Below are 24,232 nucleotides of genomic sequence, written 5' to 3' on the forward strand. Positions count from 1 at the left end.
TTAGGGTAAGTTACGCACCAGCCTAGGCTATCACCAGCCCTACCTCCGCACCAGCTGTCTCATGCATCCCTAAGTAACCAGCCCTACCTCTGCACCAGCTCTCTCATGCATCACTAAGTCACCAGCCCTACGTCTGCACCAGCGCTCTCACGTATCGCTAAGTCAATATTTTCGTTGGCTTTTCTCTAAAATCAAGTTTCCTCTTTGTATTGGCTACTGTTTTGCTGTATTGGTGGTCTTGCATGCTGTGGGAAATAGTCAGACATGTTAACTGTATGTACAATTATTTGGATCATCAGGTGTAATAAGTATATGCATAATTATTCTTCAGCTTAGAAAGTGGTTGAGAGGCACCGCTAGTAGCCTGTCTGTCTGCAAAATAAACTATCTGAGTTTGATTCAAACCCAAGCAACGTTTTCCTAACGCATAGTGGGACTCCGGATAAACATACTTCTTATTATAGTAAAGGTTGCTAAATGCATGGTGTTTCCTTGGTTTATTTTGGATTCATCATCTCTGTTCCTTCCCACAGGCACCTGCCTTCCAGCTATGCCGGGCACTATGGTCGTATCGTCTACTCACTGAGTTCCAAGATGGATCGGTTTGGAGTTATCTTTGATGACCGATCGTCTTTTGTTATCAATGTTTCAAACCCACTCCCATTGAACATGGCCCTACACGAGGTAGGTGACAACGTTAGTAGGTGATAATAGCTGTGTGGTTGCTTGTGAGTTTCTGATCTAGCCTTCAAGAAAGTTACCATAGCTAAAGCTAATTATTCAACAATATGCATTTGACTGTATAAAAATGTATAGCTTTAGTTTTAGATGTTTGACTTGCCTCCTCCGTAACCACTACAACGTCGTAAGAAGAATGGTCAAAATTTGGACAAAAATAAAAACAATCCCTCTGACAAATCAGAGATTATTTGGTCTCTAAGTAAAATGATTATACACTACTATAACCTATATAATAGGTAATAGTAGTGTGCTATTATAGGTAAAGCCAGACTGAATATATTAGCGACATATGCAACCTTATGCACATGTACACATGGATAACTATGTGCTACATACAATGGTTACTGAAGGAGCTGCCATTGTGTAGTGGTTGGTATGCTGGCTTGTGATCGGTGGTTAGGTGGTTCAAATCACACAAGGACCATGTTAGCTTTTTGGAAAGGCATCCAACAGCACTTGATCCTGTGCTCCAACCACCATGCCAGCTATAGTATGCCTACAATATTTGGTTGCCCACAACGAACCCACAAGGTAAAAGAAATAAAATGCAAAGGTTATACACATTGTGCGTCTCCTAGCTACAGTTAAACTTTAGCTTATCTTTGACATTCACATGCAAAAGTCCTAATTATGGTTGATAAGGTCAGCTTTGACCACCTTTATAGACAACTATATTTATAGTAATGTTGGCTCCTGATCTCAAATGACTTTTTCTTGCCAAATTGTCACACAAATGTTATTTTATCCGTTTAATCTTTTCTGCAGTGACTATTAAAGGGTAAAATGTGGTAGTGTAAAGGAACTGACCTAGTCCCTTCACTTGCTCTCCAAGAATCAAACCACTTGAGTATGAGGCAAGTCTATATTTATGTAAATGTAAGTGTTTGTTTTATTGTTAAACACTGTGTCCAGTTGTTGCCATTAAAATCTAGCAATAAAAACTCTGCTTGTTACTGGGGTTGAACTCGGAAACCCGATTCATTTAATAGACGCATTCAATCCACCACTCCACGGGGCTGTTTTGCTCCACTACAACATAGCACTCATACTTATTCCAGCTACCAATCAAAGCGCACGTGACTTCCCAGTCGTGCATCTGAACGCACCCAGTTCGATTGCTGGGATGTGCAATCTTTTTTTCCCGACATTCTAGCATTCTGGCTTTGGCTTGGCTCTTCCTCTTGGCTCAGGCCCAACCATAAGTGTTACCAAGGGCTGTATTGTCCACAGACTCGGGGCTGGTCCCGGCATCGGTTGCACCAGTGTCAGCTATCTTCTCTAGCTTGGCCCCGGCAATCGGACACCACAGTAGCACTTTTGTTTTGGAAATGGTGAAAGGATACAAGTGACAATTAATGTATTCATAATGTTGAAGTTTCCATAACAACTCTTCTGCTAAAATAAAAGTTTTTGTCATTATTTGGTTTTTATCTACTTCTATCTTTGACATGTGACCTCAACCTTCGACATTTGACATCCTACCTTTTTACCCTAAGTGAAAACAGCACATGGGAAGGTTTGTTACTATGGGTTTCTTTGTTCTATTGCAATGGTAGCGGAAGACCTGGAAAACTCGCTGGGGTTTGAACTAAAAATCTCTCTCCGTTACCTCCGTTACCTTCAAAGTTCAGAGCTGGTTCTAGGAAAGTTTAACTGGTAACCACCACCCTCCTCTTATCAATCATACAGCATGCCTAGGTACCTAGACTCGTGGCAGAGTAGTAACAGTGACTTAGGAACTAGCTGTCATTACATGGCTGCCACAGTCTGAAAATATCCCGTAGAGCAATGCTCTACGGGATATTTTCAGACTGTGGCAGCCATGTAATGACAGCTAGTTCCTAAGTCACTGTTACTACTCTGCCACGAGTCTAGGTACCTAGGCATGCTGTATGATTGATAAGAGGAGGGTGGTGGTTACCAGTTAAACTTTCCTAGAACCAGCTCTAAACTTTGAACCAGATTTTCCTAAAAACCTCTGTCATTTAGCTATGATAAGATAATTATATTTACATGAATATGGCCGGTTTGTGATCATGTAGCTGTGATGTTTTTATGTGCATAATAAATAGTTCAATCAATCAAAAATTAGGAACGTATTGCAACATATTTGCCTAATTTATTGTATAATGTGTTAAAAAAGGCCATACCATACTCATGAGACATACTAATACACAATGAAAGTTATTCCACATCTTTATTTTTCTCTATGCCTTTCTGAAGCCTTCTCTATGATTAGTAACTATCAAATCTATATATATATATATATACAGTGAAACTCGGATAACTCAAACTACAAGGGACCGAGCAAAAGTGTTCGAGTTATTAGAGCGTTCAAGTTATCAGGACATTCATAAGTGCACGTATTTATCAGTAGATACATGTACATATGCAAACTATATATCAATCAAAAGCATAGAATGCTTGTTGCAAGTTAAAGGGTCTCTCGCGTGAAGTTTTAAATATTTTTAATCAGAAAGTATAGATATTTTTCTATCACTTGAGATTTGTTTGTTGTTTTAGGTGATGTGACTGCCAAGACGTTCTCAGATAAAAATTGGCAAAACTTGATCGCGGTTAAAAAGCTAAAAAAAATACATACGTATTTTTCTACCGAGCGTTTTAACCAAGATCAATTTTGCAGTAAGTCAGTTGTTACAAAACTGCTTTACTAATAAAAACCTATTATCAATTTTTCCTATTTTACTTTGAATTTATCCAAATTTTACCTCGCTTTTCTTGCTTTCGGAGGGCTATGGCTAAGCGGATGTTTGGTAAAATTTGATTTTTGCAAACCTTTAGAAAAGTCGTTAATGAAAATATTTTGCCGATTTTGGTAATAACGAGGCCTAAGAACTGCTAAAAGTCGATGTTTATCTCTTAGGCTTGGAATAAAGTGATATTCTAAAGCGATAGTAACAACCGTTTCGGTAGCCGTTTGGCAAAAAAACTTTTCGAGTTAACGGAGTTTCGATCGAGTCATCTAAAGCCATTTATCATTGCGTGGAACGGACCAAACAAAGAAGTAGAGTTAACCGTGTTTTCGAGTTATCCAAGTTTCACTGTAAATCTCAGAGCTTGTCATTTGGTTGCTGGTCTGTCGTGTGTCCAGTTAGAGCCATAAAGTTTTAGCAAAGAAAAATGCATTTCGCACTGGTTTTGAACTCTGCACCTTTAGTTCTGTAGGCGGTCAAGCTAACCCATTAAGCCACATGGTCTACTTATGATATAAGGGATTAATCGCATATATTCATTACATCTAAACATGCATAACAACGTTGCGCGATGCGTAACGTCATTAGAGCTGGCTTCACGACTCTTTTCATAGTAAGTTTAGTTATATACTAGCTTAAGTTACTAGCTTAAGTTACTCAATCTAAATTAGCCAATTTGGTAATTTTTCTATTGGCTAGTTAGTCAACTTAGTCAATGGCAACTACATTACCTGTCACTATTTATAAACTGTTTTTCATTTTCCGTGCAATGCCAGGCATTCATCTAGTAATGGTACCTTCATAAACTCCTTTGTTTCCTCGTGCAATTGTTGATGACCGTTTCGTGCCAATTTTGTAATATTTTGAGTTTCCAAGCTTATATCTGATAAACATTTTCAATAATTCATGTGTAAACATGCAAACAGGAACTGAAATGCCTCAAACCTACAAATATAAAAATAACACGATTTTTCGAGTTTTCAGGTTAATCATGGCTCATTTAAACTATTCCTTATGCAGTGGTAAGAATACATCGCTGGCATCTATTGAAATTACCATTGAGAGAGGTACTGACCTGAGGAGACAAATCTCAATTGTTTTTCAAGTAGTTCAAAACATAGTGCAGTTGTTCCTTGTTCTTGTAATACTCTCTCTCTCACATTACAGTAGGCGCTCCTACAATATAAATAATCCATTCCAGGAACGTTTACATTATAGCGATTTTATGTTATACCAACAGTAAAATACAAGTAAACTGCCTAATCCGTTTCAAAATCTTTTCAAACTCACCTCTTCGGCCTTATAAAAAACCTAGACTTAACTTATTAATTTGTGGGCTGTATCGTACCTGCAGTATTGTTGATTTGCTTTAACAACTTATCTCTTTTTTCTGATCGATCTCACTGGCTTTATAGACCGTTCTTGCAGTAATTTTACAACAAGTTGATCGGGAGCGCACATCCTAACGCTCATTTACAACTATTTGCTTATTTTTTCTAAACAACGAAGTCCATTCTGCAAAGTAAACCTAATAACAAGCATTTTATACGACTACAATAAAGTAAAGCAAAAAACATTTGTACTATAAAAGTAGCGATACTACCTGTTTGTCGTCTATTTGTACCCAGTGGTCAAGGTTAGGATGAGAGATAACTTTTGACGATACTCCAACTCATGACATTTAGATTAGTAGACCGACACTGTAACACCTGCACCAATCAATCGCCTTTGTATTTATGAACAATTGCGCAGCTACCCTATACAGTAATACTTCAACTTGCGAGTGCTCCAACATACGAGAAACTTGAGATACGAACCAGCTTATAAGCAGGTTTTAGCACTAACATACGAGCCATGTTTGAGATACGAACACGTGAGTCAGTTTCCAAGTATGCCGGAGGTGTTTTATGAGAACAGCATCACTCTGTATTTTTCAACTGCTCAGGTTATACTTTTGTATCGTGTTTTTGTGCGCGATTTTCAGTGCAGATTTATGTGAATTAAAAGTACTGTGCGTAGACCGAAAGTTTGCCAGTAAAATGAAAGATAATGCAAAGAAAAATCGAATGATAACAGTTGATATTAAACGGAAAATTATTGAAAAATATGCGAAATGTGTATGCGTGATTGAGCTAGCTCAGCAATATGACAGAAATACATCCACAACTATCAAACAGAAGGATTATATTCAGGGCATTTAGTTTGCAAAAGGACTAACCGTAGTTTCTAAACTGCGCAGCGATCTTCACGACCGTTGATGGAGAGACTGCTCAGGCATTGGATAAAAGATAAACAATTGGCCGATGACAGCGTAACTGAAATGATGCTAATGTGAAAAGGCCGGTGCTATCCATCAAAACTATAAAAATAGACATTCGGACAAGTTGGCTAGTGGTCGTGCATTAACCCTTTGTGAAGGCACCTGTGTTCGTCCTAATAGCAACATGTTGAAAGGGCGACAAAGGTAAACGTCCTTAGATAGGTTTATCATAAAACGGCCGGCTGGTCGTGAAAGCGGAACAAAGGAAAAATTAGCTAATCAGCGAGAAACTTCAAACTATGAACGCCGAAGAAATTTTAATTGCGTTAGATTAAAAATGAAAGTTTGCTTTTAGGTTTGCTTCTAAGTTTGTCTTTTAAGACTTTGTTAAAATTCAAACTTATCAAAGTCAACTGTTGTAATGAAGGAAAACTTATATCTCCCTCCCTGGCAAATTCTAGCGTTCGCTGCTATTGTATGTATTTAATTTTACATTTTAATTAACTAGAAATTCCACTGTCATGCAGCCCACGACCAAAGTGATATTGGAAAAAAAGAAAGCATTTCTCAACCAATTGATGGTTGAGAAATGCAATATTAACAGTCAAATTGCATGTCAGTGCAATAGGATAACTGCAATGGTAGCTGTAATGTACTGGGTGTGGGTGTTATTATATACGACAAACAGCAATAACAAAAGGAAAAGATGTTTATATTTTCTCCCTGCAATAGGAGAAATGCAATATTGGCCAATATTAGAAATAAAATGCACTGATATTATTAGAATAATCAATATTACTAATATAGTAATAATAGAAAACCAATGCACAATTCTGTTTACATTTCAAAACGTCATAGCTAACAATATCGAGAAGTTGTGGTATTTCTATAGATTTTTATAAAATTTATTTAACAAGTGTTTGGTCATGACAAACAGCAATAATGAAAGGAAAATATTATATGTTTATATCTCTCCCCTGCAATAGGAGAAATGCATTATTGGCCAATATTAGAAGTAAAATGCACTGATATTATTAGAATAGCCAATATTGTTAATATAGTAATACAGCAAAAATAGAAAACCTGTGAGCGTTCACGCGTCTGGAAGGTTTCTGCAAACTGCAGCAAAATAAAAGTGTTATAAAGCTGTAGGCCTAATCTACTGTAGGCTAATGCATGTAATTCAACAACAATAAAGAAATATGTTTATTATAACTCTGAAATGCAAAATTAGAAGTAAAATGGCAAGCTACTGTGTACAATACACAGTTTGAAAGTTGGTTGCGTTGAATGTAGAATGGTTTTGATAAGCGATCTTTAACAGAAAGCGAGTATGAGCATTCACGCGTCTGAAAGTTTCATGCAAACTGCAGCAAAATAAAAAATGTTCTCGTCATAAAGGGGCGTTGTAGTTCGGCCCTAGCTTGTACATAAGTTGTAAAGAATTTCGGCTAACGTTTTAAATAATGAAACCTTTGGTGATTGGACAAAAAAACACAGGCTGATAAACTGTGTACCACAATTTCGTAACTGTAATTCGGTCTACGTCTCAAACGGTCTACGTTTATTACAGAAACCTTCGAATAAATTCGATTACAAGTAAAAATGCCATAGACTGATGAAATGACCACGGTTTTCTCGTGAAATACGTACTGCTAAATAGTTCTACTCTCTGTCGCACAGCTTTATTGGCGTATTGTAGGCCGGTCTTAACTTTTGTTAAACCAAGCTTTTCAAGAGTTTTGTGGCGATTTCCGTTCAAAATAATCTGTCTATTTGTGTATAATCCGATTAGATGGGTAAGTTTTAAGATAATGCCGACGGTATACAAAGACTTGGTAACATATTTAAATAGGCTTAAATGTGTTTTGTATCGTTATTATACTTTAACGACTCTACAAAACGATGGTTAAATTTGTTGATGAGATTTCAAAACAAAGGTTCGTCTCATTGTTGATGAATAATTTTCGTAAGTTGTGTGCACATGCATTTATCATAAAAACTCTCAAACTTCGCATCCGCTCGTTTGATCGTGGGATCACATTTCCTTGCATAATTTTTTATGTGTTGCTTTTTGAAAGCATGTGGTAAGTTAGGACAATGACCAACATGTTCATTCTGTTACAATATCTTGTTTTGAGTGTTTTATTTGCATTTTGTTAGTGTATGGAAACCACTCAATATATATTTAATTGTTCTATATATAAATAAGTTGTGCCAACATGCGAGTAAATTGACATACGAGCTCAGTCTCGGAACGCATTAAGCTCGAAAGTCGAACTATGACTGTAATCTGTTTTGTCGATACATCTGATGAACTATTACGATGAACTAGAACGTCAGGAAGAAAATTCTGGTGATTTGGCATGCAGTGTGTTTTATTGAAAAAAGTTACCTATGGTCATTACTGTAATTACCAAATCATTTTCACCTCTCTGCTTCTTATATCTGAAGTTTTTTAAAAATTTTATTTGATGTATATAACATGGTTGAATAATAACCAAGGGACACTCTTATTGCGGATATGATTGTGGGTCCTTTACTACCCAACCACGTTTTGTGCACTGCTAAAGAATTATGGTCTATTCCTTGTTGCTGTCCAGCATTAGAGCCATTTTAAAAATCAGCGAAGTTTAGTACTAATTGGTTGTTTTCTTTAATTTCAACACGCTTATGTATGAGGCATAGAATTGCCCAAATTTAGCTGTACTAAATGTATGACTACAGGCCATTTTATAAAAAGTCATACTGCTGGCAAATATCCAATGTATTTAGTTAGTGGAATCTCAAAACTAACCCTTTTGCTGGGTAAAAGCCCCGCAAAAACAACCGCAAATCGTGCAATTTATTTTTGAAAATTCAATAAAATCGGTATTTTATGAACATACATATGTAGCTCAAACTGAAATTTATTTCTATTGATAAAAACCTTTGGTACATAAACATTAATTTACATGTGTACTACTACAAAAAAGCTACGACTATGTACAATTGTCTATGTATGAAGTGCTTAGAAGCATTCCTTTTGGCAGAGTCCAACGCCACAGCGTAGCCAATGCCAGTAGCATTGTCGTCGTCCGAGCTACCACAACCAGGGTTGTTAAATATCGATAATTTCGATATCAATTTTTATTGATTTATTTGACTTTTTTTATTTAAATCGATTTTTTGTTACAAAAAGATGTTTTGTGTTCTAAATTGCAAGTTATTGCTATCAATTTGGAATTTATGATTTGCAGGGGTATTATGTAGTTTTATTACAATTAGGAAATGAAAAAACATTTACACAGTTAACACACGACAAAAAAGACAGCGTCATTTATGCGTTGGACATTAAAACCCGGAAACGAAGATGAAAAATTACAGAGAACAGATCACACAACCGAAAGCATTATTACATGTTAACATTGACATTCCCAAATAAGAAACCAAAATACATAGACCTAACTCCTTAGTTCAATAGCAATTTATTTAGAATGCATCAAGTCTTAAGAATTTAAAGTTTTGAACAGAAACACTAGTTTTCCGGCCTTCTCAGTTCCATGCCTATTTCTGAGTTTGCTATTTACCAAGCCAAATGATGAAAAAATTCTTTCCACATTCGCACTACTGCATATGGCACCAATCATTCTCAGAACCGCCGCTTTGTGTTCCTGATCTAAGCCGATAGCCGACTTCCACCAAGTTACTGTGTCGACTGCTTCTACAACTCCTTTCTCAAACCGGTAAGCTTGAAATGGCCCAGTTCTGGCTTGGTAATTCATCACCATGGGCAGCAGTGTTGGCCATTCATCAGAAAGAGATTTAGTCACACTCTCTAGTGCCTCATCAGAAAGCGTAAACGAGCTGGCATACTTAGGAGTAAGCATGTATGCCAAGTAGTGGTAATCTGTTAAGTTTTCAGTCATTCTTAGTTTCAGCTTCTGCATTTTTGCTGCATCAATAGCTCCCTCTAGCTTCTGCTCCAATGGCAGCCAGATTTGAACACCGTCAGCTATGTTGCAGTTTTCGGCTTGCGCTTGATCGATGGCTATCTCTACAGGTTTCAGGATATAGGCCTCCAACGTATCTATAACACTGTTCGATCGACCATCACAGACCATAGGCAGTTTCTTTCCACCCGCTGCTTTATACCAAGCATTGGGTAGATGCAAATGCCTAGACATCTAGTCTTTTACTCAAATCAGTGTGGCCATTAAAGAATGAAATAAATTTAATTATCTACTAGACGACTTGTCTTCCCTTCCATTAGTTAACGAAAGGTGCAATGCTGTTTATAACCTCATCATTATAAGCTATGAACATTAGTAGGCTTCTAACCCTTCCCTACCCATTGTATTGCTGCACACAATGAGCTAGATTGCTAGAATGATCTGCAAAAGAGCCTTCAGTGAGCTCAAGATACATAGCAAGGTTTATTTCAAACATATCTACCGCGTTATAGAATAAAAATCAAAAAATCAATAAAATCAAAAAAATCGTATTTTTTTGGGCGATTTAAATCAGATAAAAATCGTCTGATTTAAATTGGTTGATTTAAATCGTAACAACCCTGACCACAACGATCACTTTTCTCTGTATATTCAAAGTTTTCAAAGTTTACATTACTACCATCATTTGAATTATTATCATATTGATCAAATAAAAGATCACTAACGATCGCGGGATCAAGTAAATCTTCATTTTTTAATTTTGAATGTCGAGTCGTACGTTGACTAGCTTTTTCAACTTCCATTTTTTTCAAAGAAGTCGTGATTATTTTAGCTTTTAGCACAAAGCAGCGCCTTTCAGATGAACATTTTTTATTCTAATTCAACGACCAACACTTTTTCAATAATATTTATTACTATGTCTTTTTATTACTAATGTCTTACTAGCGTTTATATCCTTTGTTTATTGTTACTAGGCAACGGCTTTATAAACGTCTACCAAAAGCGACATAAATGTTGTTTCTCCACGGAACTGATAAAACCCAATTTTGTCATTTCTCCAGCCAAAGGGTTAACAATACCGCCAATGGATTTGTCTCCCTAGGTATGCCATGATGTGTTAAAAAAATAAATCTAAATTTAATTTTGCTTCAATTCCAAATGCAAAAAATTGTTTCATAAAGTTTCTGATCTTTTGTGTCAACTAGAGTATACAAGCAGTTTGTCTTTTGATCTACATGTATTTCCTCATTTTAATTCATCAAATAATATACTTACTTTCACCTATTTTAGCAACCTGCCGTTGCGGAAGATTCGCACACGGATTGCTGCCTTTGCCGTGCTTCTGGTCCCGTCATAGTGACAACCAACATCAACAAGTCTAGACTTGCCATTGGATCAGGTCTGTAGTTTCATGTCAGCTTAGCTCGCTCTGCTACTGAATGGGTACTACCTGGAGTTGTCAGACCTGCTTCCAAAACATGCCACTAGGATGTATCTGCAGCTACTGCAGCTTGTATCTAATTTATTTAAGTGTGGCCGACAGTCTCTAGCTTTAAATTTAAATTAACATACGGCCAATTCGATCCAATTCAAATATCAATTAGAGTTGCCTTCTCTTTTTGTTGTGAAAGGGGATCGTTTTTAATGGGCTTACATAAAATAAAAAACTGTTGATGTTTATCATTAGCTTTAACTGACATAGTCATGTAATCATATCACATTTGATCTATTATCTAGTATTAGTAGGTTTACTATCAGAGCTGAAGGAGCCCTGAAGTGTAGTTTTATGTAATTTCATTTTGTATTCAATAGAATTGAATTTTTAGTCAATATTAACGTTACTGATATGACTAATGAAATATTAAACGGGAGGGTAATTACAACTGCTTACTGTTGACTTTTTGATGCCAACACATGGAGACTATGAGTACACAATTACTTAAATTAAATAGATATGTGAATAACAATGGAATAACGAAAAAGGGACGATAACTCTGCAAATGCGTGCAGAAAGTACATAATGTACATATTGCCTTTTCCAAACATTTATAACTAATAATTAACTTTATAATAATCTTTATAACTAATTAACTTCTAAATAATTTTATAATAATTATTATTATAATTATCTTCAGGGTTAGCATTTTTCCCAGGAAAAACTGTTGTTCCCGTGGCAGCGGGAAAAACTGGTAAAAACCGGGAAAAACTGGTAAAAACCGGGAACAACTGGTAAAACCGGGAACAACTGGGAAATATTAGAACGCCAGAATTTTTTATCCAAATATTTTGCTAAAAAAATGAAATTTAATAAAAATGAAAAATTGGAATAAACAATTAGTTGTGTGACTCCATATTTATATCAATCAATAGCAATGGCAATAGCAAAATGCAAATAAAATAGTGTTTAAAAGTGGGAAAAATTAGAAAAAATCAACACCTAAGATACGGGCTAACGTTGAATAACGATCAGCCTTTTTCCAGTCCAATAAGAGAACTGTTTTGACGTGTATTGTTTAGCACTTTTTCCTTAGTGCAGACGAAGCTGCGCAACAAGCTTGGAGTGGAGAAAGCGTTCTAACTGGTAGCTTGATACCAAAACCTAAAAACAGTTTCTTTAGGATTAGATTCGGCCGAATTCGAGGATTAGCTCTTCTTGGACAATCAATTTTCAATACTCTAATCCGTTTGTTCAGTTCACCAGTCTCGACTACTTTGCATTATCTTCCCATGTTTTTGTTTTTCAATTATTTTCTAATTGTTGTATTATGCTTACCGTCATGTTTCACACATATCAATTTTGCCTTTCATTTAATATTACTATTTAATATAAATAAATAAACGAATATTATCTTGTGATCTGGTCTTTTTATTCAATATTTAGTAAATAAACCAATTGTAAAGGTTATGCGCTTTTTTAGCCTGTGTACTGTTAAAGAGTCATAAAGAAGCTCTATGACAGCTAATGGTATAAGTTTATTGTTGTTTTTTGCTTAAGCATTAATCACCTTGTCAAAAAAGAGGTTTTTTAGTTTTTCCCGCTTTTTCCCACTTTTGGACAAAAATGAGTTTTTCCCGGGGCGGTAAAAACCGGTATAAACCGGCGGTAATAACCGCCATGGGAAATACTATGCCAACCCTGTCGAAAGCGTGGAAACCTTCGGATAAACCTTAAATAAAATCGGCAAAATTGATCTTGTTAAAACGCTCAAAAGAAAAGGATGTCTTTTTTCTGAGCGTTTTAACTGCGGTCAAGTTTTGCCTATTTTAATTTGAAAACTTCCTGGCAGTCACATCACCTAAAACAAACAAATCTTAAATAATAATTTTTCATTGGCTAAGTTTCTTTACCCAATGAATTTGAGTAACTTAAGCTAGTCTAAATATTTACTGTAATAAGACCTGTGTCCATCCTTTTATTAGGGTGTTAAGAAAAAAGATTGGGCTTGACAGTAATGCAAACTGTACCATTATACATGTATGTAATACATATAATATATAATACATATAACGCATAAATACATAAAACACATACATATATAATACATGTAATACCTATAACATATATAATACATATAATGCATAATTACATATAACACATGAATGCATATAATATATAATACATATAACACAAAAATACATAGAAAACATAAATATACAATACAAGTAATACATATAACACATAATACATATAACACATAAATACATATAACACATAAATACATATAACACATAAATACATATAACACATAAATATATATAATGCATAAATACATATAACACATAAATACATATAACACATAAATGCATATAACGCATAAATACATATAACACATAAATACATATAACACATAAATACCTATAACACATAAATATATACATAAAACATGTATTAAGAACTGTAAACTTTAAAAATTGTTTACTACTTAAAGTTTCATGGTTACCATTCATCAGGTGAAACTGAAAAAAAGTGCATGGTAACTAAAAGCAGGTGCAAAGGCATATAAAAAGAGAACTCTACACTAAAAACCTAAAAGATAATTAGTGGAGTATTGGTAGAGAATAATAAAAAAATATGTTTTGATGCCTTCCTCAGGCGTGATTTTCTGACTGCTCTTGAGGAGGGCATCAGACAAAACAGTTTTGTAGTGCTTTCACTGAAAATTTACTTTATACCTAATATTTTTTCTATTTATATATATATATATTCGGCTAGTATATATATATATATTCGGCTAGGATATATATATATATATATATATATATTCGGCTAGTATGTATATATATATATATTCGGCTAGTATGTATATATATATATATATATATTCGGCTAATATGTATATATATATACTAGCCGAATGCTTGATGTCGCACAGGTATTAAAAACAACTTATAAACAGTGGTAGGTAATGTAGTTGCCATTGGCTAACTTGAGTAAGCTATTATCCAGTAGCCAATAGAAACACAAAACTTTTGTGCAAAACCAGCTCGAGGTTTTATGTTTTTTTCAGTTCTTGCTGGATCCATTGTTGTATGTCAGTAATGTTTTGGTAACCCTCTGATATACACAGTATGTGACCGCTGAAATAAAACTGTAGTTTGCCCTTGATAATACTATCTGTATAATTTTATTGGTCAAGGGTATCGAGTGAATGCTCACACGGTCAATCATATTTTAGCTTTCGATATTGACCAAATATAGTACCCAGCTTTGGGATGCTGTTGGGCTTTCCAACAAAAAGATAATAATAGATGCATTCATAGGTCTTCGTACTTGTAACTAATTATTGTAGTTATAAAGATTATTATAAATATAATCAGGGTTGGCATAGTATTTCCCATGACGGTTATTACCGCCGGTTTATACCGGTTTTTACCGCCCCGGGAAAAACTCGTTTTTTTTCAAAAGTGGAAAAAAGCGGGAAAAACTAAAAACCTCTTTTTTGACAAGTTGACTAATTCTTAAGCAAAGAATAACAATACACCTATACCATTAGCTGTCATAGAGCTTTTTTATGACCCTTTAACAGTACACAGGCTAAAAAAGCGCATAACTTTTATAATTGGTTTATTTACTAAGTATTGAATAAAAAGACCAGATCACAAGATAATATTCGTTTATTTACATATATTAAATCGTAATATTAAATGAAAAGCAAAATTGATATGTGTGAAACATGACGGTAAGCATAATACAACAATTAGAAAATAATTGAAAAACAAAAACATGTGAAGATATTGCTAAGTAGTCGAGACCGGTGAACTGAACAAACGGATTGGAGTATTGAGAATTGATTGTCCAAGAAGAGTTAATCCTCGTAATCGGCTGCAGCTTACCCTAAAGAAATTGTTTTTAGGTTTTGGTATCAAGCTACCGGTTAGGACGTTTTCTCCACTCTAAGCCTGTTGCGCAGCTTCGTCTGCACTAAGGAAAAAGTGCTAAACAATACACGTCAAAACAGTTCTCTTATTGGACTGAAAAAAGGCTGATCGTTATTCAACGTTGGCCCGTATTTTGGGTGTTGATTTTTCTAATTTTTCCCACTTTTAAACACTATTTTATTTCCATTGCTATTGATTGATATAAATATGGAGTCACAGCCCTAATTGTTTATTTCAACTTGTCATTTTTATTAAATTTCATTTTTTTAGCAAAATATTTGGATAAAAATTTCTGGCGTTATAATATTTTCCAGTTGTTCCCGGTTTTTACCATTGTTCCCGGTTTTTACCAGTTTTTCCCGGTTTTTACCAGTTTTTCCCGGTTTTTACCAGTTTTTCCCGCTGTCACGGGAACAACAGTTTTTTCCGGGAAAAATTCCAACCCTGTCTTTCGATGGGCCATTGCCAAGCGGATGTTTGTTAAAACTTGACCTTTTGCAAACCTCTATAAAAGTCGTTAACATAAATATTTTGCCGGTGCTGATAACAACGGACGCCTAAGAACTATTAAATGTTTATGTTTATCGCTATGGCTTAAAATTAAGTGATATTCTACAGCGATAAAAACCGTCCTCATAGCCTGACAACTGTTCGAGTAAATATGTTGAGGTCGAGTTATCCAAAGCAATGTATCATTGCGTGGGAACGGACCAAACAACTCCGTTCGAGTTAACCATGTGTTAGAGATAAAAATTTTTAAATTTTATCCGAGGGCGAGTTATCTGAGTTTGACTGTACTTGGCCGCCAAAAATTCCTAAAAAGTTGGGACGGTTCAGCCGGCCAGTCACCCCAAGGGATACGGGCCTGTATATATATATATATATATATGTATATACATTTATATATTGCGCAATCCACAATCACAGTAAAGAAAAAATTATTTTATATGTGGTTGTCATGAAAAACAAAATAAAATTATCCATGAATAAAAAGGTATTGTACGTCTATATAATTATATATATATTGCGCAATCCATAACTACAGTAACGAAAAAGATTATTTTATCTTTGGTTGTCATAAAAACAAAATAAAATTATCAATAAATAAAAAGGTATTGTCTTGTATTGCATACAGCACTCTGACAACGAGAAAGATAGTTACTATTATTTTCTAGTGCATTAGAAAGGCGTCAAAAGATGACTGATTGCTAAAAGTGTTACAAAGCTGTTTTACAAAAAATTTGATCATCAGCTTTGGAGTAGATTGGTTTGAATTGCTGGTTGTCAAACAATTCATTTACGTTGCTAGAATCTGTCTTTTAGCAGGTGGTTATTTTGTGGTTATGAAGAGAAAGGAGTTTGTTAAAAGTATTTATGATTATCTTGTGACTGATCTACCCTAACTATTGGAATCCCAACTTTTCAGGTGAAACTCTCGAAGTTACCATATCCGTAGACAACATGAAAGCGAAGGCGATTATTCCCGAGGTGGGCATCGTAGAGATGACAAGGTTTCTAGCAGGAGAGAGTTCTCGAACTGGGACAAAGGTAATAGCTGTAGCCCAGCAAGGTCAGCCAATCATGCCGAACACTCGGCATAACAGGAGTTCATACGTGATTGGACCAATTCCTCCGACTGTTTGTGGAAACATCGAATCAACTCGAAACATTTTAGTTTCTCATATGGTATCGGTGAGTTTAAATGTGTATTTCTGTCATGTTTTTGTTGCTATGGCGATTATGGCTTAGCTATACTGTACTACTTCATCAATAGTACTCTAGTAATATATCATAGTAGTATGTAGAGAGCAGATCTACACAAAAAAGTGACGGATCCAGCGGGGGGATAGAAAAAGGGGGTTGCGAATTAAATTGGCTAGGGGTGTAGATTGAATTGCGTGGAGTTGAATGAGATGTTGGGGTTTGGGGGGAAATTGTGGTGTAGAGTAGGGGGTTGAATTCGAGGGGGTATGGATCCGCTCCTGGCGTAATCGGCGGATTATCTGTGGATGAGTCATCCGATTAGTGGGGGATGAGTCATCCGATTAAACGTGGATTATCGCGGGATTAGTCGGGGGAATCGTTGCGGATTAGTCGGCTGAATTGTCGCGGATTATCGGTGGATTAGTGGGGGGTGAATATCTGGGACATCGAGGGCTGGTTGGTTTTCCGGAGTGGATCTCGCGGATTATCGAGGAGAGCGAGAGATTACCGGATGAGTGAGGGGGTTAATATCTGGGACACCGAGGGGTTGATTTTCTGGAGATTGTTATATATTTGGTTGAATGAAAGATAAGTTTTTATTATAAAATATAAACTATAAATGTTACAAAAAATTCAAAATCATTCTGTCATTCGTTTTAAAAAGAAAAGTTTTGGAATACATCTTTCATCAATTTCTGTGTCACATCGAAGAACTAAAATAAGAGTTGATTTTCCCAAAGAATTGAGAAACTGAACAGGAAGTAACAAATCTAACCCTTCATTATTTCCAATATTATCATAAATGAAGGTATCTTTAGGTGTAGTAGAATTTGAAATAGGCTGAAGGTTACAGATAAAGTCAATATCTTGAAAATTCGATCCTGGAGGACATTGCAACATTGAAAGAGTAGAGTTATATCCACATAATTCTCCTCTGTAGAATAATTTGAAATCAATTAGAATATCGATTGTGGAATTTTGAACTGAATATTCACATTCAGAATATGTTAGAACTTGCTCCGATGAAGCTGACACTATAGGATTAAGGTATAGGTTTTCTCCATCTGTTTCATCTTCATTTAGTAGTTCTTTACACGCAAATCTGTGATTGCCTGGTAATGGATAACCACAATGAAAGTAGTCTGATGGAAATATTCTTCCGCATGTTTCATTATTCTTGTGATATAAAGTAGTTTCTTCGAATGGAAGTAGTAATGAAACTTCAAATTCATTGAGTGTTCTGCTTAAGCAGTTATTCGCATCGGTAACATATTGAATTCTTTGATTTCCATTTATTATTCCCGTAAACCGTAAAATGAGAAATATTATAATGTGCAAATTCATTATAGTCATAGTTTCTTTTTAAAATACTACTCTCTTGACTGAAGTAGGCAAAGAAAATGAATAAAAAGTATGTCGATATAATATATATAGTTCATTCTTCAAAATTATCTTGAAATACTATACAAAAAAGTTATTCAATTCTGTTTGATGACTCAATCCTTCTTGGATATGAAGTGATTAAATATAAAGAATTATGCAAAGTCTAACTGTGATGTTTATCAATTCTTCCCATTGATATGTAGGAGTTCACTGAAGTAATGATTTGTAACTTGTTGATCATTGGCTTCTCCTCTCAAATATGGATAAAGTCTTGATTCGGTTAATATTATGTTTGAAGGTGTGTTCCAATCAAGTGAGGATAATAATGATAGTGGGACTTTGTCACTCCTTGGTCCGATTTGAGCAGATTCCAAACACGTTCCAATATCGAGTTCGGCAAAAGTCTCATGAAGTTCTTGTCGAGTCAATCCTTCATTTCCATATCGTACTTGCATTATTCTAATACAATGTTGACATCCTCGAGCTCCCTCAAAGCATCTACACTGACTTTCTAAATATGTTACGAAGCGTTTATAGATATAGAATCCGATAACATAGTAAAAAGTTTCTTCAGTAACTCTTCTGATGAATTTTTTTGTGTTTTTCTTTACAACCACTCTTGATAATTGTCCATCCTTAAGATGAGCTGGAATAAACTCCTCTAGAAATATAACCGACATTGTTTCTGTTTTCTTCGTTTTTGGTTCCTTCACCGTCAGAGCTAAATTGAAGAATGGTGGAGAATTCTAGAGGAGTAGACTTAATAACATTCCGAATCTTTTTTTTATTTTCATCCAACAGTTTTTTCATCTATAATTAAATCATCAATTTCATGCTCGATTTCCTCTTCCAGTCTTTCTCCGATTAATGGAAATTGTGCTATATGAAGAAGTCTTCTGAAGAGCAGTTGTTTCGTTTCATCACGTTGTGTAGGATGAGTCATGTAGTGCCGAATTCTATTCCAAAACACGGTTTCAAAAATCTTTTCTTCCATCGTTTTAAAATCGATCGCGATAAATCTGTTAATCCCATAGAGTTATCTCCCCCTAGAGTGATAACTGTGCATTCAACAACACGAGCGTTTCCGGTGCCAACAAGGAGCGTTTAGGCCACGCCCCTTTTTTGTGCTAGTCAATCGTAGTGATCGACAGAACAATAGCGTTAGCCATGAGAATGATCATGAATTTCCAATTAAGACAGTAATTATTGCTCATATTAAAGAAATGATGATTATAGTTTATTGCTCTAATATATGCTTATTATTTAAAGCAATTCAATACCTACGTGCATTGCAAAGGCACTGAATAGATGGTGTTAAGTAAGTGAGTTAATGCAATCAGTTACTCCAATGATATACAGCCCCAACACATGAGGGGCTGTATATCATTGGTTATTCATAGATAAGATAGATAGTCATACTGGGGTTGTATTACATTGGTGTGATGGGAAGCTAATCGACTGCCATCAACTGAAAGTATTGACGTTGTATGGTGATAGAGTGATTCATTGTCACCTCAGTTCACAAACAGCCCTTGCATGTAATATTAGATTTCAATACATATCAATCAAATACATAGACTAGCTTGAAGCAAAGATGTCCACTAGTTAGTGGACATCTTTGCTTGATGTAAGCAAGCAAAAAGTTTGAAAGTTAGAGTGGCAAATGTTGTTATATGTTAGATAAAAATAAATTATACTTAATTATACTAAATTAAAATTATTTAAAAATAAAATAGACTTTTTATTACTTTATTTATTAAATAAAGTAATAAAAAAGTAGTTGTGAATTACTTTATTTATTAAATAAAGTAATAAAAATTAGCTATGATTACAATAATTTTTTATTTTACATGTAATCATAGCTAAACAGATTATATTTATCATTACTTGCTAATTATTTTACATTTAAACACATTTGCAGTTTCGTTTTTCTTCTTAATTCATTTTAACAAAAAACTTCTCTCATGATATGAGGTTTAAATGTGGTAGTTGTTTGAAAAAGCTTGAAAACATTTACTGTTGTTTTTATTTTCTCTCTTCTCTTCATTTATTTCAATTACACAAAACACTTTTCATAATATGTAGTTTGAAAGTTAAAGTGGTAAATGTTGTTATATGTTGAATAAAAATAAATTATACTTAATTCTACTAACTATAATTATATAAAAATAAAATAGACTTTTTTATTACCTTATTTATTAAATAGTTTTTCATTGTAATCATAGCTAAACAGGTTATATTTAGCCATTACTTGCTAATTAGTTTACATTTAAACACATTTACAGTTTTATTTTTTTTCCTAATTTATTTCAACAAAACACTTCTTTCATGATATGAAATTTAAAAGTTGTAGTTTGAAAAAGCTTGCAAACCCTTAGAGTTGTTTTCTTTTTCCTCTTAATTCATTTAAACTGCTTAAAAATATTTTCTCATGATATGAAGTTTAAAAGTTAGAATAGTAAATGTTATATAAAAATAAATTTTCTGTCCAAATACTTTTTTATTACTCGGGCAACACCGGGTAGTACAACTCATAGTTGATGGCAGTTGATTAGCTTCCCATCACACCAATGTAATACAACCCCAGTATGACTATATATGTTATCTATGAGTAACTGCTTGCATTACCTTCACTTTCACTCACTATCTATTCAGTGCCTTGGCAAGTCATGTAGGTATCAGGGATTGCGTGTATGTCACAATTTCCATTTTCATAATTCATTTCCATATTATTTCCATTTCCATAAAAGTTCCATAATTCATTTCCATATTAATTCCATTTCCATAATTCATTTCCATATTATTTCCATTTCTATATTATTTCAATTTCCATAATTCATTTCCATATTAATTCCATTTCCATAATTCATTTCCATATTAATTCCATTTCCATAATTCATTTCCATATTATTTCCATTTCCATATTATTTCCATTTCCATAATTCATCTCCATATTAATTCCATTTCCCTACTTCATTTCCATAGTATTTCCATTTCCATATTATTTCCATTTCCATAAAAGTTCCATAATTCATTTCCATATTAATTCCATTTCCATAATTCATTTCCATATTATTTCCATAGCATTTCCATAATTCATTTCCAAATTATTTCCATTTTCATACCATTTCCATACTTGTAAAATAAAATGTCCATATCCATTTCCCTAAAATTATGGAAATATTTATGTTTATGGAAATGAAAAAGTAAACATTTCCATAATATGTTTAGCAATCCCTGGTAGGTATTGAATTGCTTTAAATAATAAGCATATATTAGAGTAATAAACTATAATCATCTTTTCTTTAATATGAGCATTAATTACTATCTCAACTGGAAATTCATGATCCTTGTTTAAGCCTTCTCATGGCTGATGTTATTATCTAGTCAATCACTACGACTGACTAGCACAAAAAAGAGGCGTGGCCTAAACGCTCCTTGTTGGCACCGGAAACACTCGCGTAGTTATCACTCTAGGGGGAGATAACTCTATGGTTAATCCATTCTAAATCAACCTCTTTTCCAATTTTACCTTCTCGAATGGTAGTTTCAAGATCAACCCATTCAAAGATCATCTTCAAATCTGAGGGTGTTATCGATATTTCTTTTACACATATTGTTGATTCCAAACATTCCCTGCATTCCAACGCACTGCAGACACATTTGGACTTTAATCTTTTCAATGACACAACTTTTCTAAAAGCAGCTGTTCCTAGAATGTAGTATAAACATTCCTCGGTAAGATGTGTACGAATTTGTTCATTTTCGTCAAGTTGAACCAAGATGTTATCCGGGATTATTTCTGCAACCTCGAATAGAACAAAATCTTTAATCAGAATGTTTTGAGCCATGTTACTATGAGAAAGTCTACATTCGAAATGATTTTACATTGGATAGTATATTGAATTTATATGAGCTTAGTTATATATTATTGATATTGTATATACGAAAAGAAGAGTCAATGAAGAAAATAAAATTTTATAGTAATAATACATCGAGGAGCAAAACTCTACTATCATATATACTTAGCAACAAAATCACTTCTAAAAATTATGCTAAAATATATTCTGTGCTCACTCCATCGTTACATACTCTTCTTTTTGAATAAAAATATGTTAATCCGGTTCTAAGTTGAGTGTATGAGAACACTCTATTGTCTTTTTTTACAAAGCCTTTGTTTATCCCTTCCTTAGGAAATCTTGATTGTAATACTTTTAAAAAAAGTGTCTTTTGTAAAACTATTCGTAGTTTTACTTAATCCTTTACTGCTATGCTTTGTAGAATGAGTTTCATCATTCCAGCAAAAGTAAGTCTTAGAATTTAAGGCTACTATTCCATGACCTGAAAATTCTACTTTGAATAAACCAGGAGTCCTTATATCATATTGATATACTTCTTTGCAACAATTTTGTAATTCCCACAACTTTGTAGGATCAGATTTACAGAGTTGGAAATCATCCGCGTGTCGATCGCAATACATCCTAGGAAACCATTTTCCATATTCTTTGTAGTATATATCAGCGATCTCTTTTCTAACAATATTATCCATAGGTGCTGAAAGAGCCATGTAGGCACTATCTGTATCCATCGCCACATACTGGAAGTCCTTTCTGTCGAAGTATCTAAAATAAAAAAAATTCAATCCTTAATTTTATTATCTTAGTATTATAATACTCTCATTTCAAAAATTTATCATTCAAATATTTACCATTATACATATTTTTTCTAGAAGATACAAATGAGATTACTTACCTATCCATGAAGTCATAGTAGAACTCCAACATCCGAAGTTTAGCCAGTTGTAATATGGAGAATCCGATATGTACAGGTATATCCATCTTCATCTGAATAAATATATATACAGTCTTATTAGATTCCTTTACATATATTAGTCCAAGTAAATTTTTCATTATGATTCAATTATATCAATAAGATAATAAATATATACTACTAACCGAAGACTTGTGTTGAGTCAACTCATAGAAGCTATCATCGATTTCCTCCAAAGATTCAAATCTGTGTGATCGTATTCTCAAGGATGCTTCATAATCTCCTTGAATATACTTGACATTTCGATGTTTTAATTTCTCAGTGATTGTTTTCCCGTACGATGAATTTCCAATGAGTTTATTGGTTGTGGCTATCAACTCTTGGTCAGGATCTTTGTCACCAGCTCTTCTAGCATTTGAGACAGATTCTCCAAATGACTGGAAAACTCTTCTAGGGGTGTATTCTATGAGTTGATATATTTTGGTTATAATCAACCCATGATTAAGATACCATTTTGCTAAAGTGGTGAGTAGTAAAATTTTTTGTCCAAACATACTCCCCACCAAAGTTCGTTGTTCTTGAGGTAGCATTCCTTCCTTTTCAGCAAATTCTTTCATACTTTCACTAAGATGATTTCTATTCAAAGATGTATTCTTGAAAATGGGACTCATTTCTGAAAACTTTTCATATAAGTTTTCAGGAACAGATATATTGCATTCAATGAATCCATATATCTCCCCTTTTATAATCTGCTGAATAATCTCATCCTCGGTGGCAAAGGAATTGGAAGGATAAAACTCTTCGTTGAAGATACTAATAAAGTTCTTAATCTCGGTGTTATCCTCAATCATCTTGTCCCATTCACACTCCCAGATTCTTACTAAACGATATCCAAGTTCTTTAACATATTCTTCCTTCTTTATCATTTCCTCCAGAACTTCACTCATGGGTCGATTCTTATATGGATGTATACTTATTCCTTTGGTCTTGTTACAGTTATGTCCATGCCAGAAACATCCATGAAATTGAAACACTGTATTCGATTCTTCACAATATCCATCAACAGGAAGATTATGTTGTCCAATTCTAAATTCTTTATCATTGTTTTCATGTAAGATTTGAATATTGTCCTTCCAAATCAAAAATTGTAACCATCCATAAGCAGCCTTGCTATTTTTTCGAGGATGAGTGTATGCAAATCCATTTTCGAATCGCCTTATTCTAGGGTTTCCAGTAGGCATTTCTTGCATCATACTCCACAAATATAATGCATTTGCATCAACTCCTAGAATAAGTTCACAAAGTTTGGATTCCTTTCCAAACTTTCTTTCTCGAATCAGTGTTTTCTT

At 34.2% G+C, this 24,232-nt stretch overlaps 1 protein-coding gene across 1 annotated transcript in view; it reads left to right on the forward strand.

Moving 5' to 3' along the window:
- LOC137401841 (arrestin domain-containing protein 17-like) overlaps window positions 1-24,232 on the forward strand; it is a 35,261-nt gene that overhangs the window by 3,938 nt on the left and 7,091 nt on the right. Inside the window, exons 3-5 of the mRNA XM_068088312.1 lie at window positions 534-684; window positions 10,938-11,046; window positions 16,453-16,718. Coding sequence (XP_067944413.1) covers window positions 534-684; window positions 10,938-11,046; window positions 16,453-16,718 — 526 coding nt within the window. The remainder of the gene's footprint in view (window positions 1-533; window positions 685-10,937; window positions 11,047-16,452; window positions 16,719-24,232) is intronic.

The sequence above is a fragment of the Watersipora subatra genome, chromosome 8, assembly GCF_963576615.1.
Source record: "Watersipora subatra chromosome 8, tzWatSuba1.1, whole genome shotgun sequence".
Taxonomy (NCBI): domain Eukaryota; kingdom Metazoa; phylum Bryozoa; class Gymnolaemata; order Cheilostomatida; family Watersiporidae; genus Watersipora; species Watersipora subatra.